Source organism: Anser brachyrhynchus (genome assembly GCF_964034855.1).
Source record: "Anser brachyrhynchus genome assembly, chromosome: 3".
Lineage (NCBI taxonomy): Eukaryota > Metazoa > Chordata > Aves > Anseriformes > Anatidae > Anser > Anser brachyrhynchus.
The window spans coordinates 38,860,514-38,878,587 of NC_137696.1; the positions used below are offsets into that span (position 1 = coordinate 38,860,514).

The 18,074-nt window shown below is 36.1% G+C and overlaps 1 protein-coding gene across 9 annotated transcripts in view; it reads right to left on the reverse strand.

Moving 5' to 3' along the window:
• BIRC6 (baculoviral IAP repeat containing 6) overlaps nt 1–18,074 on the reverse strand; it is a 178,094-nt gene that overhangs the window by 44,452 nt on the left and 115,568 nt on the right. For all 9 annotated transcript variants that reach the window (XM_080588416.1, XM_080588413.1, XM_080588411.1 and 6 more), the window contains 6 exons: nt 17,252–17,425; nt 16,198–16,394; nt 13,563–13,863; nt 10,693–10,910; nt 8,406–8,570; nt 6,279–6,447 (listed from right to left, as the gene is read on the reverse strand). In XM_080588416.1, the coding sequence (XP_080444542.1) occupies nt 6,279–6,447; nt 8,406–8,570; nt 10,693–10,910; nt 13,563–13,863; nt 16,198–16,394; nt 17,252–17,425 (1,224 nt within the window). The remainder of the gene's footprint in view (nt 1–6,278; nt 6,448–8,405; nt 8,571–10,692; nt 10,911–13,562; nt 13,864–16,197; nt 16,395–17,251; nt 17,426–18,074) is intronic.

An 18,074-nucleotide genomic window follows, 5' to 3' on the forward strand; every position in this document is an offset into this window, starting at 1 on the left:
TGTATGGAAAACAGCCTAACAGCATTTCCCAGAAGAACATATTCTCTCTGGACCAGGTCCTTTCCTTTTTGTACGGCTAATGGTTTAGGCCCAGAATTGCAACTCTCATGCATACTTCATGGCACATACCATTAGTCTACTGAAATTCATTGAACTATTTCTATGTTTCAAATTAAGGCCAAGTATGGCTTTGAATTAAACCCAAAGCTGCAGACAGTCTGAGATCATAGAAATTTTTGTATACATGAATATATCCCACATATTTCTTCTAATAGAAAAGCTACTTTTGAGAGCTTAGGATTAAAAATACAACAGAGAAAACACACAAACACACACACAAAGGCGGGGGGGGAGGCTAATAACTACTGTTCTTGTATTACATGTGCCACAAGAAGAACAGAGGAGTTGCATTTCTGAAAGTCAGCTCTGCAAAGCTAAATCCATCCCTCCATAAAAATGACAGCAAATAAATACATCTATTGTATGGATAACAGCTTATTACTGTATAGAACCTCATAACTACTTAACCACCTGAGCCTTTGAAAACCATTTCTTAACAAGCAAATGCATAGACTAAGGTCAGGGATCTTTCACAGAAAGAATTTGGCAGTGGTATTTCAGTCAGTTACAAAAACTATACTATAACACACTGATTTATAGACGAATGAGGTGGAAGATGGTATATTCTGGTTTTGCTACTCTGAGTCAATACTGGCTCATCTAGAAGAAATGACAAACAGAGCTAAGGCTGCACTGGAAGGGAACGTGCAGACAAGAAAACTTATTCACTGTCTGTAGTCTACAGAAAATCTCTGGTGTTGTATATTAATTTTCAGTATATGAAGCACCAAAGTATTCTGTAAAACTAAGACGTATTGAAAAGGATCCATGTGGGTTATTCATGTTTATTTAGAACTACAGAATACAGTATTTTTTTAATGTACTGCTTATACAGCATATCTGTGGATAATATCACATTAATCTCATAACACAAGGTTATTTGAGATGGGGTTTAAAATTAGAAGTTAGAAGAACCTGAAAACTCAACAGAAGTTCAGGTAGAAACTACTGTTTATTTTGATCCTGAAGTTATTTAAAACTTTTCAATTCTGTGAAATAAACAAACACTTGCATTTCATGTCATTTCAGTGCATAACACTTCTCCAAATTGTGACTTGATCAGTATATCAACACTGGAGTGAGATACCGCACCTTTTTTTGTAAGCATCTCAACAGCACAACAGATAAAAAGCATTCCCAAAGTTAGAACCACCCGTGGCAGAGGTCCAGGATCACTGCTTTACCAATGAATGAGTTCATTAACATTAATGAAAACTAGCAGAGTTTTTAATTTGGGTAATTATATACTGTCTACCTAAACTGTCATTATGCTTCTGATTTTGCATATTATAAAGGCCTTATCTTTTTGAAGGGAGGTACAGGGTAACATGATCACAAGGATTGCCCCTGCATATGAGTTATATTTTGTTTCGAAACAGAAGTCTGATATCATCTCTTAAATCTTACATCTCTGTGCTCATGCAGACCTAAATCTAGTTTTACTTCAAGAAGCTCTGATTTATAGATCCAGTGTTTATACCTTTAATGAAATATATGCATAAGAATCAAAAAAAAAATATTAGCAGCAATACCTCTTATTAGATACTGTCAGGGAAAAGCAGAATTTCATGAAGATTCAATGCTTACACTGCAGTAGTACTTTCACACCTTCGTCAGATTGTGAATAAAGACGTGGAGACGTGGTACTCTTAGATGAATGAACTCAATGTACCAACTTCAGAGCCCCATTAGGGAACACAGGCTTCCGAAAGTACTCAGCCTTGTCAGTCCGGCAGAAACAGAGTACTTTGCAAAGAGCAAACCAACACCGCATAATGCCTTGAGGACAAGTATGATTAATACAAAATAAATACTTCAGCAGGAAATCTAGTGCAATTCAACCTCTAAGGTGAGGAAGATAGGCATGAAAAGAATAGACAAAGCCTCAAACACTGGATTGTTACAAAGTGGAGCAGGCTGTGCAAAAAATCTTTTTCGTAAAACCTTCCCATAGAAATACATCTCTCCTCAGCAGTCAAACCCACGAAGACTGAGCTGGATCTAACACCACAAGCTATGCTAACCACATCAGGTGGAATCTTTGTCCACTGAAGAAGGAAAGGAGACGAAGAGGTGGGCACGTGAAGAAAGGGCTGCAAGAAAATGCCAGCTAAAACGCACCGCACGACCTGCTTCCTGTAAGCCTGGGAATTCCAGCAAATAATTCAAGCAGAATTCTGTGACTTGCCATGACGTTTGTCTTCCAGGAAAGAGGTGGTAACAAATCGCTCTCCTGGGCTTTAAACAAGGTTAAGTCATCTTGGGGCTTGCTAGATACTGGTTTAGGGACAAACCAGTGTGACTGCATTTCTAAGTAAGAAGAATCTACCTATTACTGTCGTGCTTTACTCTCTCCCTCTTGGTAAATAATAGCTTGTATTAACCTTCATAAACCTAGGTCCACCAATCAAGTAACTGACTTTTATCAGCAAAGTCTAGAGCTTCTAGATAACCACGTACTTCAGTTAGAATCTGATGGTCATGTTTGCTGGGAACCTCTTGTAGGGTGCAAATTTTATTGCTGAGCATTGTGTTCAAGGAGAGAAATGTTCACGTTGGAAGTTCTTAAAAGATAATTAGTTCAAATGAAACATCACATATACAAGACAGCAGTGAAAAGGTTTTTGCATGATAGCTTTGGGTGCGAAATGTGCATAAATGCTCAGTAATGAATACATGCTAGATATTCCGTGACACAGAAGTTCAGAATTACATCAATTTTACAAATGTAAACATGAATTAAGTCTTTAGGAATGCACACAAGTGTAGTAAGAAAAATCTTGCCATGCTACAGTGACAAACTTGTTTTCATTTATGAAATGGAAGATATCAAAGACCCCAATAATGCCATAAGATATGACACAAAAGAAAAAATGTTCAAGAAACAGGGTGAGGATCACAGCAGATATTCTTCCTTGTGACTAGTGCTATGATCTGTCTTGTGCAATACGGAAAAGTCCTTCATAGACAGATAAACCTTCCTTCTGGGCAAGAAAAAAAGCAATTATGGAAATTAATGCAAGTGGTCAGTTCACAATTTTCAAGGACTTCACAATCACCTTACTCTGATGTAGATGAAGCCGCAGAATGTGACAGAGCAATCTGGTTTGCAAAGATCTGCTTCAAGGTGAGGTTTCTAAGTGATTAGATGATACGCAAGCACTCTTCATCTGATTAATATTCCTGTTATCTAGATTGCTCTAGATAAAAATCTAGTCCAATTGTTATCTGTATGTTTTGGACAAATTGAGCAGGGATGGCAAAACATATTTAAAGCAGTAAAAACCCTACATAAATTTCTAAGCATATCAAAGGCTAATTTTATATACTACTGATACTGGACCTGTTCAAGAATTTTGCCAAAACAACTTTGCAAGCAGGATGTAGCATACCTGTAGCTAGCTGAACATGTGTGAACACACTACAAAATTATCATCAATACCAAAATACTTACAATGTTGTATCGGGATGGTGCTATCAGCCTACTGTGCAATAAAGGGACACAGCAAACCCAGACTCTTCATTGCATATATTTCTTTATACAAAAAAGTTCCCCACATAATTTTATGCATATGGAGAGGTATATGTGAAGATCACCGTTATTTCAATGATCTCCAGCAAAACAAAATCTACCAAAAGCATACCTCCAGCATAAGGGTAACCTTTAACTGGTCCCACAAGCATCCACTCAAGTCTCAGAAAGTTACAGAGTTGCTGAAAATTGCTATTTTCTGTCAGCAGTTTCCTCAGCACAGCCTGTTCCTGATGGGGTGCCAGAACCCGGGAACACTCCATTAGCATTCTGCGTGCAGTGTCCTAATTTCTCAGTCCAGCAAGTTACAAGAAAAATACAGTTACCTGCTTTTTCCACATGAAAGTACAGTTGATAGCAGAAGGTACACTGGTCTGAAAACTAGAAGGCCACGTTCATGAGCTTTACTAACACTATTTCCTTTTCTACTCCTACTTGGTAGGCATTCAGCCCTATCTCCATTAGAGAATAGCTAAGAATTCAAGCTGGAGAAGACCTTTTGATTTAATTTCAACCTAACACAAATGACTCAAATCTGTTCTAATACATCACACTAGCCTTCAAGATGTAATTAAAAACAAGTCAAAACTTCCACATTTCCAATGTTTCAGCTATAAATACATTAGTTAAGGTAATTTTTCAGTCTCAGGGACATTGCACCAGAGCTTAACACTGCTCCAGAGCTTCTCAAGTTCCATGTCTCTTGCAACAGCCAGGCTCTCTCTGTCAGCTAAATCTCCCAACACCCTGCTATTGACATCTAGAACCCCAGCATCACCTGCAACTCACACTGAATGTGAGAACCATCTGCTTTTGAACTAAACAGCAATTATGGCATTGGAATTACGCCTGGCTATCACTGAGACAAACCATTTTCAGGGGCTACTTTCAAACTAAATGCATCTGACTCAAATATTCATGATGAGAAGGCATTCTTTCCAGAAGTCGTACCTACTTCCCCATTTCCCTCTCCTACTGGTATCCTATTATGCTTTCAAAGACAAGCTTGACTGATACAAGCCTGCAAATTTTTTTTTTTTTTTTTTTTAAATCTAGAAGAACATTGATAATTATAGTTTTAGGTAGAGAATGTTGATCAAATACAGCAGGAAGCTTTCAAGACTATATTGCTTGGATCAATGCATTAAGATGCAAACCTTGAGATTTTACAGTTCTAAATTCCAATAGAAATAATCTCAGCCTTTGCAAATTTGGAACTATAGTAGGTAATGGCGTTTCTCTAAAGAGAAAGGTTTTGATTTGCTCTAACATTAGCTTAGCTGCTACTTTAAGAGCTACACATCCATTTATGAAAACACAGGAAGCGTCTACGTTGTTCCCTCTGTACTAATTGTTAATTCACAGCCATAACATTGGAATATCCTGACAGCCACCATAGCAGTAGTCCAATAAAAGAAAACATTGAAAACAAACATTTCTCACTGAGCCTGTTCCTTTTCTTTGTGCTTTGGGAAAACAAACTGTTTCTGAAAGCTGAACTAGTCCCAACTTCTCTCTACTAACCACATATCTCATCTCTTCTATCAGTATCTTCCCCAGTTAAAGGTGACTTATACAGACACATTCTTCTATTGAAAACAGCAAAAACCAATTTCAACAGCTGTGATTCATCTACAACTCTGAACCAACGGTTTCATCCTTTAGATAACAGAGTATTTCTGCTAGGTCTTTCTATGACTTTTCATTTCTACCTCAACAACAGATGATTTTACGAATGTCTGTGAAAAAGATTACTTTTCTTTATTGTTTCACTTTATCATTTATTTTACTGTTTTACATTAGATTTTCATTTGCAATAATGAGCCTGGTGTATAAGCTATGCAGTTCATTTTCCTCACTGTAATACGTGCAAAATAGAACTGACAGATTCATCACAAAATCACGGAGATGTGTCAAACCGTGAACTGGCAAGTAAAATATCTTTGTGTTTTTATTTTTACTTTAAGACCCCAGCAGACTTTTTGAACTACTTCTACTCCATCATACAAGATTATGTAACGCCCTAGTTACCACAGATTAAAAGAGCCACACGCTTGTTTTAGTTCTGTGTAGTTTTGTGGCCACTTAAGACACAGATTTCTCTTTTACCTCTGGAGAGGAAACACACCATGTAATTCACCAAGAAACTATGACATTGTTTCAAGAAATTAATCTCACCACACAATAATCCAAAAGAACTGCAATAATGTGACAATATGTCTGTCAGTTGCTTCAACAACAGGGGAGGCAAAATAATGTCCAAAACCAAATTATTCAGATTTGGAACAACAGCCTCTACTATTCATGGATTAAATCCATCTTTACACAAAGCATCTGAACAAAAATTCAAATTTCAACAGTTTAAGAATTGAATTTCTAATTTAAAGATACTAAACCAACCAAGTGTAGGCATTTAGAACAAATGAGTATTTCTACGAACGATTGTGAACACTGTTTTCATATCTAAGGTTGAAGTGAATGTTCCATTAGTACAGTTCTAAAGTGGCAAACATACTGAAACCAGCCAGAGTTATCTGCTGTTCATATAAATGGCACTGTTTTCTTATCACGCTTATTTGACAGACATAAGTTATCTTCGATTTGGAAGGAGAGAATGGCATGTTACCTGAATCGTTGCGGAGGTACGACGACATTGCTGGAATGAGGCAAGACTGACTGAGTAGCTCCAGGAGAACGGATGGGAGAGCGCTGCTGTTCTGTCCTCTACCTTCATGGCTACTTTGGGTCTCTCCATTCGATGTACTCCCTGCAGGATTTATGTAACTGGCAAGAACCTGAAATACAGAAAAGTATTTAATCATAACAGATTCATTTTAGGCAAAAGAACTCTGTCTTTCCTTCCTTCAGAAAAATTCCAGTAATACCTCACAAGCTATTTTGCTAACTCATTACTGGTGTTTATTTCAGTAGTCCCAAAGATGTCTCAGAAGGAATTTTATTTAGTTACTAGATTACGATTACAATTTTGGGGATATGATAAAATTAAATACCTATTTTAATTCTGAATTACTTCAAGAGGATCAACTAACATGAATTTTGAATAAACTGCTAGAGTTACTCGAATCTGAAGATTACCAGGTCACTACTGAGATATGCAGGTGTCATTCCCTCTAGAACGGCCAATAGAATAAAAAATTAAATGTAAATGTTTTAAAAACGATTTATAACTTACTTTTGGACAGGATTTCAGATGAGACAACAGTTTAGAGTGAGCATAACACAGACTCTGAAGAACTGTTTGTGTGCATGCTTGTGCTTCAGTAAACAAGGAGTTGCCCTCCCCTCAGGAAAGGCGGGAAGCCACCTCATGCACCTCCCAGTGGCGGCTCCGGCCGAGTTCACAGGCCCTGACTGTGTGTCACAGCATACACAACCCAACGTACTTCCAACTGTCTGATTTGTGCGGTTGTTCCCTCAAATTAAGTAACTTGACTTGGAATCTCAGGGGCTAAATTCACCATTTTAGTCTTTTCTTTCTTTCCTTCTCCTTTGCTCTAACCCCATTAGCCATCATCTTTTGCTGTACCATCTTATTTTACCAGCACTTCATACAAAATTTTCCTAAAGAATCTTTCCAGAAAAGTGATCAGGGAAAGTCTGCTGTAAAACTGACACACATCTTCAGCAAAATGCTGAAGGGTTTTCTACTTTCTCCTCCAACTGCTGACTGCTCAAAGCGAATGCCTCCTTTCCTCATGACTTTTGACAGTTATAGCTAAACCTCTGCACGGCATAATGCAGAATACTGCCTGGAAGCTTCGTCAAGAGTAATTCAGGTGCTTTCTCCTTTTTTGTGCTTAGGAGAACTGTTTCAGATTTTATTCATTTTGCTTTTGTAAGGGGACATGATGCTTGTGCCTTATGATCTACAGTGACTGAAATAACTGATTAGATCAAAATGATATCTTCATCACTCAGGGCATGGATGTTTTCAGAATTTCATCCCGTTTGTGCACTACCCCAGTGGTGAGGTTAGCTAATGCATTTGAGCTGACAGTTCTGTGAATGAAATTTTTGATGACTAGAAAGAATCTAATTTTCCCTGCACTGACCTAAGGTAACAGATTGGTTACATTTCACAACTGGACTTAAAGGCCTAACTGAACAGGATTTTTTTGTCCTTAATATAATGCATTTGAAAGGCATCAGAGTTTTATTAAGGTCCAGTTGTTCATTGGTGATTTAATATTGCCATTTAAGTGATGTTACCAGGATTTGATAGTATGTCTGAGTGAGATTTTGTCACATTGGCATACAAGACATTCATGAACACTTCAGTAACCGCTTTGGATGCTTTATTAAAACAGAGCAACACTAAGTGAGAAATGAATAGGTAAGATTATTTTGACACACAAAATGTCTATTCCCACATCCTCCTTCCCCAACAGACAGCCTTTACTTTTGACTGAATGCTGCTATGTCTACAGAGATGTATGACACCTCCGGGGAACTACTGGGATGTTTCTTTGTTCATAGTCTATTCAGAACTGTCACCTAGGCTTGCCCACTTGGGTCCTTTTTATGCAGCAGTCTAGTGAAGTTTGAAAACAGCCTCAAGTACAATCCCTATATTTTTTCATTTAGACAGGAAGCAGTAAGCTTTTTTTTTTCCCCAAAAAAATACCATAATTACTGTACTACATGACTGCAAAAAAATACAAGCTCTGTTTTTGTTATCCAGGCCCTAATGTTTCAACTACTTATCATTAAACAACATTTCATTATTACGCACCTGTAGAAGGCAGGTCACATGCTCTTCTTCTAGCCTTTGCTTAGTCAAAGCTTGCTCAACATCCCATCCTGAAGCTGTGGAGCCTGTTCCAAAGCCTGTACCCTTAGCCCAGTACAACTGCTGTTCTTCTGTTGATGCACTGTTGTGTGTACTTGACACCTGTGGCTAAGTTACAGAAAATAAAGTCATAGTAATTTTATATTTTTCATCTTTTCATTCTTTAAAAAGCCTTTGTTCTGCAAAACAACGTAATCCCGATTTATAAACTTAATATAGATATCAGGATTGAGGGGAACTCAAAGCTTTAGCTAGAAACCCCCCTGCCATAAAAACCCAGTACAAGTCAGTGATAAATTGTTCCAAGTAGCTCTTTAATTTGACTACTAGTACAAGCCGATTTTTGTTCTCTTTTAAACTATTGTTACTGTTTAAATGATGAAAGATATCAAAATGCTACTTCATCAATATTATGCTAAACAATACAGCTCTCTAATTATTACTGTTTAACAGCTAGTCAAATTTAATAACATAATTAGGAGGAGGGATGGAAGGAGAAATGTCACTGAAAGTACACAACTGAAACGCTAGGATACTCAAGCATGTGCTGATTTTGAATAAATGTACCAAAATAGAAAGAGGTACAAGTTATTTATTCCAATGGTCTGCGTCACTGCATTTTACTAACATAACTTCAATACTGAATTTCTTAGCTCTTATAAAACTATTGAAGTACTTAATGGTAATTTTGAAAATTTACCAGACCTTTGATGAAAATGATGCATAAAAAACTCCAATGAGCATTTTTTAAACTAGTGCTATCCTAATTATTTAATTAGGACACTGAACAAGTGAATGCATTTTCCAGAGCCATGAGTGTTTGCTACTTTCATTATAGCTACTCAGTGACAATTAGCCCTACTGGAAGCTAGATCATGTGAGTAAGTGCCCAACTTTAATTTGTATTATTTAATTTACAGCTCTGAACAGTTTCAATTTCTGTCCAGATCTTCTTTAGGGATTTTGTTAGAGATTATATTTGAAGGAAAACGTTATCACCTGTGAAGTATCCTACTGATAGTACTCCAGAATCACCATCTAACTTTTGCATTGAGAATATAATGCATCTTGATGATGAAACAGCTGTCTCCTGTAGACATCACCACTCATAAACACCCTGTGCCTTTAACACTTAAGAGGATGTCATGAGCACTGACTTAAAGCACTTAAGGGAAAGCCCTGCTGCAGAGCTAGAAGCTTTGGTGCAGGCCTGACGTATATCTAGTTTCTGATAGCTATGAATTACGTGAAGCAACCATTTTCAGGGGTCATGGTAGTACTGAAGCAGAGACAAGAATTAATGTTTGCCCTTTCCCTCCAAAAGCCCAATTATCTTATGGCATTACTATGCCAGCAGCCTGATACCCAATTAGGACCAGAGTATCTCAGTTCCCCTTCAAAACTGACTAGCCATTGAAGTGAATTATATAGTTTCATCTCTTCTTTGCTCAACTCCTCATCAGTATCAGAAGCTACTAAAATATGGACAATTCTATATTTCGCAGCTGCTTACCAATACGTATTTATCCACCAGAACATTTGTGCAAGCCTCTGCCACAAAATTATAAGAGAGGGCAAGTCATTATTGTTTTTCAAACACATTTTGAGACAATCAGTCTGTTGTGCAGAAATGGCAACTCATAATCCTAAAAAAATTGGGGATACATGTTCTGAATAGAGGGTAGTACGAAACAGTAAGTATACTGAAAAAAAAAAATTTGAGATTCACATGGGATCTTGAACACTGGAAAATTTTTGTCTTTAAAAAGGGAATGAAAAAAATCACTGCATTAATTCGTTAATTTTCACAACTCATTTATGTTTGTGAAGCATTTAAGAGGAAATAATTTGCAGTCAGTAGAGTTTAGATGATGAATGCTAAATAAGGTAATGAGGTCATGCTATCTAATGAGAATTTAAAAAAGAAAGAACAACCATCCATTGAGTATTATGCCTCTCATGTACTGAAAAAGAAGATCCTGAGAAAGAAACGGATTACACCTTAATGCCTCCTGACACGTCTTTGTTGCTTAAATTTCATGATTACTATGTTTATCTGCAACACGCAAGAACGATTACTTAATCAAGTACTTACTAATTATTTTTGTTCTTCAGTCAAATGCCAGCTACACAGAAATTAGATTTTAATGAAAGCACTGAGATTATTTTCTTTATTATGGCAAAAACTTTTCCTGCTTCTCAGTGGCAGTTGTTTTGCTATTAAACTTACCTCTGCCTGGTTGGGACTAGCGTTGGGAACTCTTGGGGCATGATGGCTTAGAGCAGAAAGACAAGCAAGGATAAGATGTATAGCCCCAATTTCCAGTGCCATCCGCCTAAGCAGCACTCCATCGTCAGTAGTCAATGGTGTAGTGCTGAACAAACTGCGCAACACATGGAAGGGCAGGGTTGGAAGCACATTTGCTGAAGGAGACTGCAGGATATGACCTAGATTGAAGAAGAAAATAATCAAAATCACATTTTCTTTCAATAGTTCAACATAGTCTTTTAATCTATGGAATGGTTTATGGAATAAAACATGGAAAAATACTAAGGACTTCAGCACTTAGCTATAGTAAGGCTATCTAATATTAGGTTTCTCTTACCAACAGCTTTTCAAGATGAGAAGAGTATAGAAGAAAGAATGTTTATTTCCTTTATGGAATTGATTAAAAACAAGTTACAGAATTTGATTCACCATTTCCAGGGAGAAAAAGAAAACAAAATTTGTTAATAATCACAAGTGTTCTTTTGCATTTAACTACACTGCAGGTTGTATTTCTGAATGAAGAGAATAAAGGTGGCTCAGACTATTTTTTTCTTTTGACTTGCAACTACAGCAAGCTAAGGAATGCATATGATCAACGAACAGCAGTTCAGCTGACAAGGAGCTGTAGTTTCTCATGATGTGGGAATTTATTTTTTTATATTCATGTGACCAAATTGTGAATGAAACTACTGGCACAATCCAAGTGTGATGTGACTCAAGTCAAACGCATCGTGAAATACTGACATAATTTTAATTAGATGAGATGCATGTTTGGATTTTGTAGTAGAACTATTTAAAAAACATAACCCTTATGTATTATGAGCAAAAATTACTTCTTTTAAAAGCCAAGTTATTGGAGTTACCAAGTTAATGGAGTGACCTACTAATGCAACACACAGACATTTAGGAAGGTGTCTCAGTCTTTTCTGTGTTTAATAATGCACTTCACATTCCCTCTACAGTGTGTATCTAAATGAAGATATCTAAACACTGAAAGTACTTCCAAATAGCCAACTCTGTTCAGAAGTTTGCTTCTTATTTTAAATATACTTAAATATACTTAAAATATATATAAATATTAATATATATATAAATATATAAAATATATATAAATATACTTATATTATTTTCTCTCTCAGTCTTGACACAACAGTTAATTTGTGTCCATTTGATACTCTTTGTAAAGAAAATAACAACAAGAAAGCAAGGTGTCTTTTGACTTGGATCTTCATAAATAAAACTGAATAACTCCGGAAAAAACACTGATCTTATAGTCTTCCACAACTGAAGGTGTAGCCAAATGACAAAAAAAAAATCTAAACATCTGCCCAATAATTTACTTTCACAGATGATTGTATCAGTATTTAACCGATAAACCATGAATTTTTAAGTGCAGAATTTGTATTTGTATTAATTTGTATTCTTTGTATTGCATGAGAAAGAAAAGATTCTAGGTGTATGAAAAGATGCATTTCTTACAGAAAAGGAAAACAATAATACTTTATACAAAGAATTAATGTGGACAACTGTTTACAATTTATTCCACATTTGATAAAGAGCTGAATTCACACTTTTGGCTTAGCAAATGGAGAAATTGACTATTTAGTCCAGCAAAAATAAAGCCTAAGAGAGAATACAATTCCTGTCAACAAATGCAAAAAAGGAATAGCTATTCACAACGAAGAACAATGCTGGCATAATGATAACTGGGCACAAATTGCATATGAGTAATTTTAGCCTGAAAATTAAAGACAGGCCACACCAATCACAAAAATGATGTTCTGGAAATGTATTCCAATGGCAACAGTGGATGCACACAAGAAGAAAGAAAAGCAACCTAAAAAGTAAGGGTTTGCGTTAGCCTCTTTGTATGTTTATAAAATACATATAAATATTTGTTTGTAAAAGCAAATCACTCACGGACATCGTAATCTGAGTGAACGTACACAGTCCGTTAACTAATTACTATTCAAATTAGGTGGGAGTAAGCAACAAGACTGTATGTTTGTTATGCAGTCTACTGTCCTGTACCAAAATACAGGAGAAATAAAAAGATGAATAGAAGGGACAGTAAAAAAGACTCTTGCTGAGTAGAGATTAACTCCAGTTGGTTGCTGTATGGAAAAACAGCATTGTTTTTAAAGTCATAATGAAAGGAGACGTCTGAAAGCACTAAAGCATTTTTTGCAAATGCTTTAGTTTTCCAAAACACTAAGAAATACAAATCTTAGAACTATATGCATTATTCCAGGTTCCAAAGACTGACTATAAAAATAACCTTGTCTCTGCTCATCTGTTCATTCATCCAAGAATACTCCCTTTATCCTTCTGAACTCACACCATTACAGTAAAGCTCCTGCTCAGCTAATAATCTAGATCTTCCTCTCCTTTTCTAAATCAGCTCCAACAGTTTATTTTACATTTGCTGTAGCTATGCTCCGATCCGTGTTACTCTGCATTTGGTTGCAGAAATACACATTCGCTCAATTAATTGAGCATATCCTGCTACTCCAACCGTTCTGTCTGAGTGCACTGGCATCTTGACAGTATCACCTGTAAGTCTGATCAGCAGTTATTTTACAATTACTCTGACATCTAGATGTAAACATATGAAACATATGAATACTGATGATTGCAACAAAACCTCACCAGGAAGAACTTCATATTTAGATAAAAGTGATTATCAAAGATGCTAACAACACAGTTCTTTACAAATTGCACAAACCAATTCTAACTTCCTGCTAAAAGTATTACAATATAAATAATTTTAAGTAAAACAATCTAGCTGTGGTCTACAAAAAAAAACAAAACATAGTAATTGCAGCACATACTTCCTTCACCATCATCTGTAACTCCCAACACCAATCTCAACAGACACTGAGCATGTTTCCGTTCTTTTAGTAGCACCTCAGCATAGCCCGGGAGACGAAGGAATAAACCAAAGGCAGCCAAAGAATGAGCGGGTATGGGAGACATAGTCTGAACTGTTGACTTGATCGGTGGAGGTTCTGCAGCAATTGTTTCTGGTGCTTCATACACCAGTTCCCCTGATTGTTCAATGGTAACCCATTCAAACTGATCACTGTCCTTCTGCTTTTCCTGTGTGGTTGATGTAACTACTGGAGTGCTCACCTTAAAGAACAACAACAAAAAAAAATTGGTAGTCGTTCAGTTAATCACCTATGCAAAAAATTATTAAAATTAGGATCTTGAAATCTTAATAAAGGACACCATTAAAAATCACATTAAATACACTACAGTTTACAGAGAGAGGGACCAGGCTAAATAGTTAATAAAGACATACTTGTTGCGTTTTCAAAACAGTTCTACTAAGTCCCATCTACATACACAAGCAACTATATTTTGTCGTCCTAAAATCCTCAGTTGAAACATGTTATTTAAAACCTAGATGCACAGGAGACAAACTACACCAAATAAATGATACAGAAGACTATTTTACGTATCAGTCTGTTAAATAAGAAATGGACCATTTATTTTGGACACTTAAAAATGTAAATAAGAAATGGTTAATTTTAATTACATACTCTAAAAGAAGAACAACTAATCCTAACTGCTTTACCAACTGAGGAGAAATTTGGATATCTTAGCAGCCTTGTAGGAACTCGCATGCTCCTTTCAGGCTTTTGATTGATTTGGTGGGTTTTATTACAATTATGCTCTAATGCACTAGTCTGTAGTTCTGTTTTATGAACTAACACTGCACGGGTGATTAAGCAGCCAGGCATTATGATGGGTATTAACGTTTACAGGGGATAACATTTATACAGTTCCCCAGCAAACAGTCATGCACTCCGGATACCAAAACATTGCCACATAAAACCAATGGATACACTTAGGTCCCTCTCATGAGTAAACATCACAGCAGCTTCAGGCTTTTATGACACTCAGATCAACTGATAGAATCATATTTAAAATGTTGGTACTTATCACCAAAATGATCTAAATCGGAAAAAATCCATCTGAAAAGCCCTTGCGGAATTTATTCAGAATGCTGAATTCCTAATTAGAAGTCAAAATTATGTCTGTCTGTATTGATTCTAATTATCTACACATTAAGAGAATAATTGGGAAAATCTTAGAATATAGCATTTGCAGAATCGCAAGTATCAGTGATTTAAAGATATGAGAAAAATTATGGAATAAAGAGTCTGGAGAACTCATTAGTTTTAACTCTGAATCTTCTATTTAGCATTACCATACTTAATTTGTTTTTATAGATCACAGAATTCTTATTCAATATGTGAATCCAAACATTCAAATTATCATCACCATTTTTTTTTTTTTTTTAAAGAAAATAACTTTCCAGGACAACAGAAAAAGAAGGAAAAAAAAGTGTTCAAATTTCTTATGGTCATAAGCTGATTTTCATCTGTTGCAGAATTCCAGGAATCAGTGTTTTTCAATACAGACTACCTGCTATTTCACTGCATTTCAAAATACAGTAGTTGCTTATGTGAACACATTTCCTCAACTTTTAGGTCTTGCACAGGCTTAATATGTGACCTCTAAAAGATCTGTGGAATAACTGTCCTCTCACATTACATGCCATCAATATTTAGCGTGCTTTTCCTGAATTGCATTGCTATTTACAAAGGATTCATACTCATTATCTGGTCTCATGACAGGGTTCCCATTCCTGTCATAGTTTTGCAGCCAGGGTACCGAATAGCACCCTTCATTCATGATTAACTCCATTTCAAAAGGAATAAATATTCACCATCTTTCTTATTAGGAGTAACAACCAAAAAATTTCAAAAACACAGACAACTAGATTTTGAATAACTTGTGGCTTATTGTTTCCATTTTTCATAACAATTACTTTTGTACCTATGAGAGCAGCCAAAGGAGTCATTCCACACTAATGGCACTGCTGACACTTCCAAAAAGCCTAGCAGCACCTCTACAGAAATTCTGTGTATGATTACAGTCAAATATATAAGTACATTAGCATATATTTACTATAAAATTTACATACTATTTATTATAATAAAGTTAATTCAGATTGCAAGGTTATTTATGATTATAATACATAAACTAAAAATTATATAATCCACACCAAGAACTGCATTTCACTTAACCACAAAAAAATCAGAAAGAGAACATTTACATGAACAATTGAATGATAAGCAAGTATGGCTTTATCAGTAACTCTGTGCTCTACTATCCTCCAAAATATTTTAGGAATTAACAGAAGCAAAGCAAGAAGCAACACTGAATTCCTGCTTTTGTTTCACAGGGACATGGCTACTCAAGCAAACTAACAAGTATAGGGAAGCTGCATGTATAGCTGGACTGCTGTGGAGTCATGCATGTGCCTATTTTAAAGCAGCTTCCCCATATGACTGAGATGTCAAACTGAACCATACAGAAATACGGAGAAAATGTTGCCCTTAAATAAACAAAAAAAGTGTTAGCATGTTTTTCTCTGCTGATTTTTTCACTCACTTGTTGAATTACATCAGGATAAAGCATAGGGAGCCTCTCTGCAATGAGGGCCAATCCACCCATTCCTGCAAAAACTTGCAGCGGAGACTGAATGGGACATGTTTCAAGAAGTGATTCATCTAGCACTGCATCCATACACTCATCCCCAGGACTGATTGCTTCATCTTCAGGGCAAGGCCCCAGTAAATCTGCATGTTCTACAAAAAACACAGGCATAAAAGAAATTAGTACATTGTCATCAACGTGGTACTTGTTTCTTCTTCCTCACTTAAAAGTGTACTTCAAAAGTAGCATTTCCTTTTTCAGCAAAATCTGAGTCAAGAACCTGAAATGAATAAGTACAAGAATATAAAAAAAATAAAAATATGAGTACTTTTTAGCAATAATTGCAAATCCATGCCAGAATTGTGGATCATTTATACAAGTTTAAATGTTAATTATTAGAATTCTACCTATGCCTTTCAAATTTTGTTAACATTAGAAGTATGACAACACTTTTTTTTTTTTTTAATAATGTCTTTCATCTAGGAGATAAGAGTATGTTAATATCTCATAAAGAGTTTATAGCTGAAAAAGACCACCTTACATAAATTGCCCATTTTTTTCCTCCAAAATGCTCATCAATAATTCTTCATCCTATAACTGATATGGTTTCAAACAGATCTTGCATTACTTAATCTGCCCTGGTTATTAGCACAAACAGGTACTAACGATAACTGGCATACACGTCAAGAAATAAAACGCATGGTACCTACACAATCATATAATCACATCATACACAACAATACAGCAAAGAAAGGAAAGTGAAACCAGAACAACCATACTGGTAAACCTTATGTATTCAGTCTGAAGACAAGAAGTACATCTGCTATTTACCACAAAGTTTAGCACTTGTCTCGTAGTGCTCAGGAACTACATGCAAGAGAATAAAGAAAACTCTTGTTCCTTACCAAAACAATTAAATCCATTTTGTTCAAAATAAAAGCATTTTAAAAACAAAGAAACCAAAAACGTACAACACCAAATGAACAACCAGAATGAAAAAAACCCTCACCTTTTTCTGTGTGAAGACGTTTAAATGAGTCTGTTTTTGATAAGCTTGGATCTGAGATGACTTTGGAACCAAGCTTAACTGTCAAGTCTATTGATCGGTATCCTTGAGGGAGTTTACGGTCATACAGGAGAGTCAGAAGCTGGGCAAGTGTCATTTCAGCTGGTAACGGCTGGCCTAAACAACAATGGCATTGAGTCAGAGCTGAAAATTATGATTGGGTTATTTTAACATACATGTCCAGGTGCTGTTCGTTACGTGTATCACAATGCCAAGTAGAGTAAAAATTATCTGGCTCTAAACCAAGGCCTGACTTTTAATATTTGTTCTCTTGGGAAAAGGGGCCCCATCAGTTTGGAACAGAGAATCAGAGAACTATGCCAACATTACCTTCAGCAGCTCTGTGCTGACAGCCCAAGCACTTGGTATATTTAACAAATGGCTAAGGCTGTAATTTGATGTGCATTTTAAACAGGTACTGCCTGCCTCCTACTATTAAATCCCACCCCTTGAATTATGGTGGCATAAAAGTAAGCAACCACAAGGTAAAAAGACTGAAGTGGAAGACAGTGGAAAACAAACAAAACCACAGTTCTTTTTTCAGTCCTATCAGTCCCAAGCCTAAGCTCACTACACTAACCTCAAGACACAATACAAGAGAAAACGAATGGCAGCTCAAGGAATACTTTTTTCAGCAGCCTCGTAGACTTGAAATACACATGCAACTACAGCCCAAACTGATTACTGAAATGGGGACTTTGGCCACTCTGTTTATGAAGAGTATGTTCTTCATTAAAATTACAAGCTATTCTCAAGTGAGAACAAT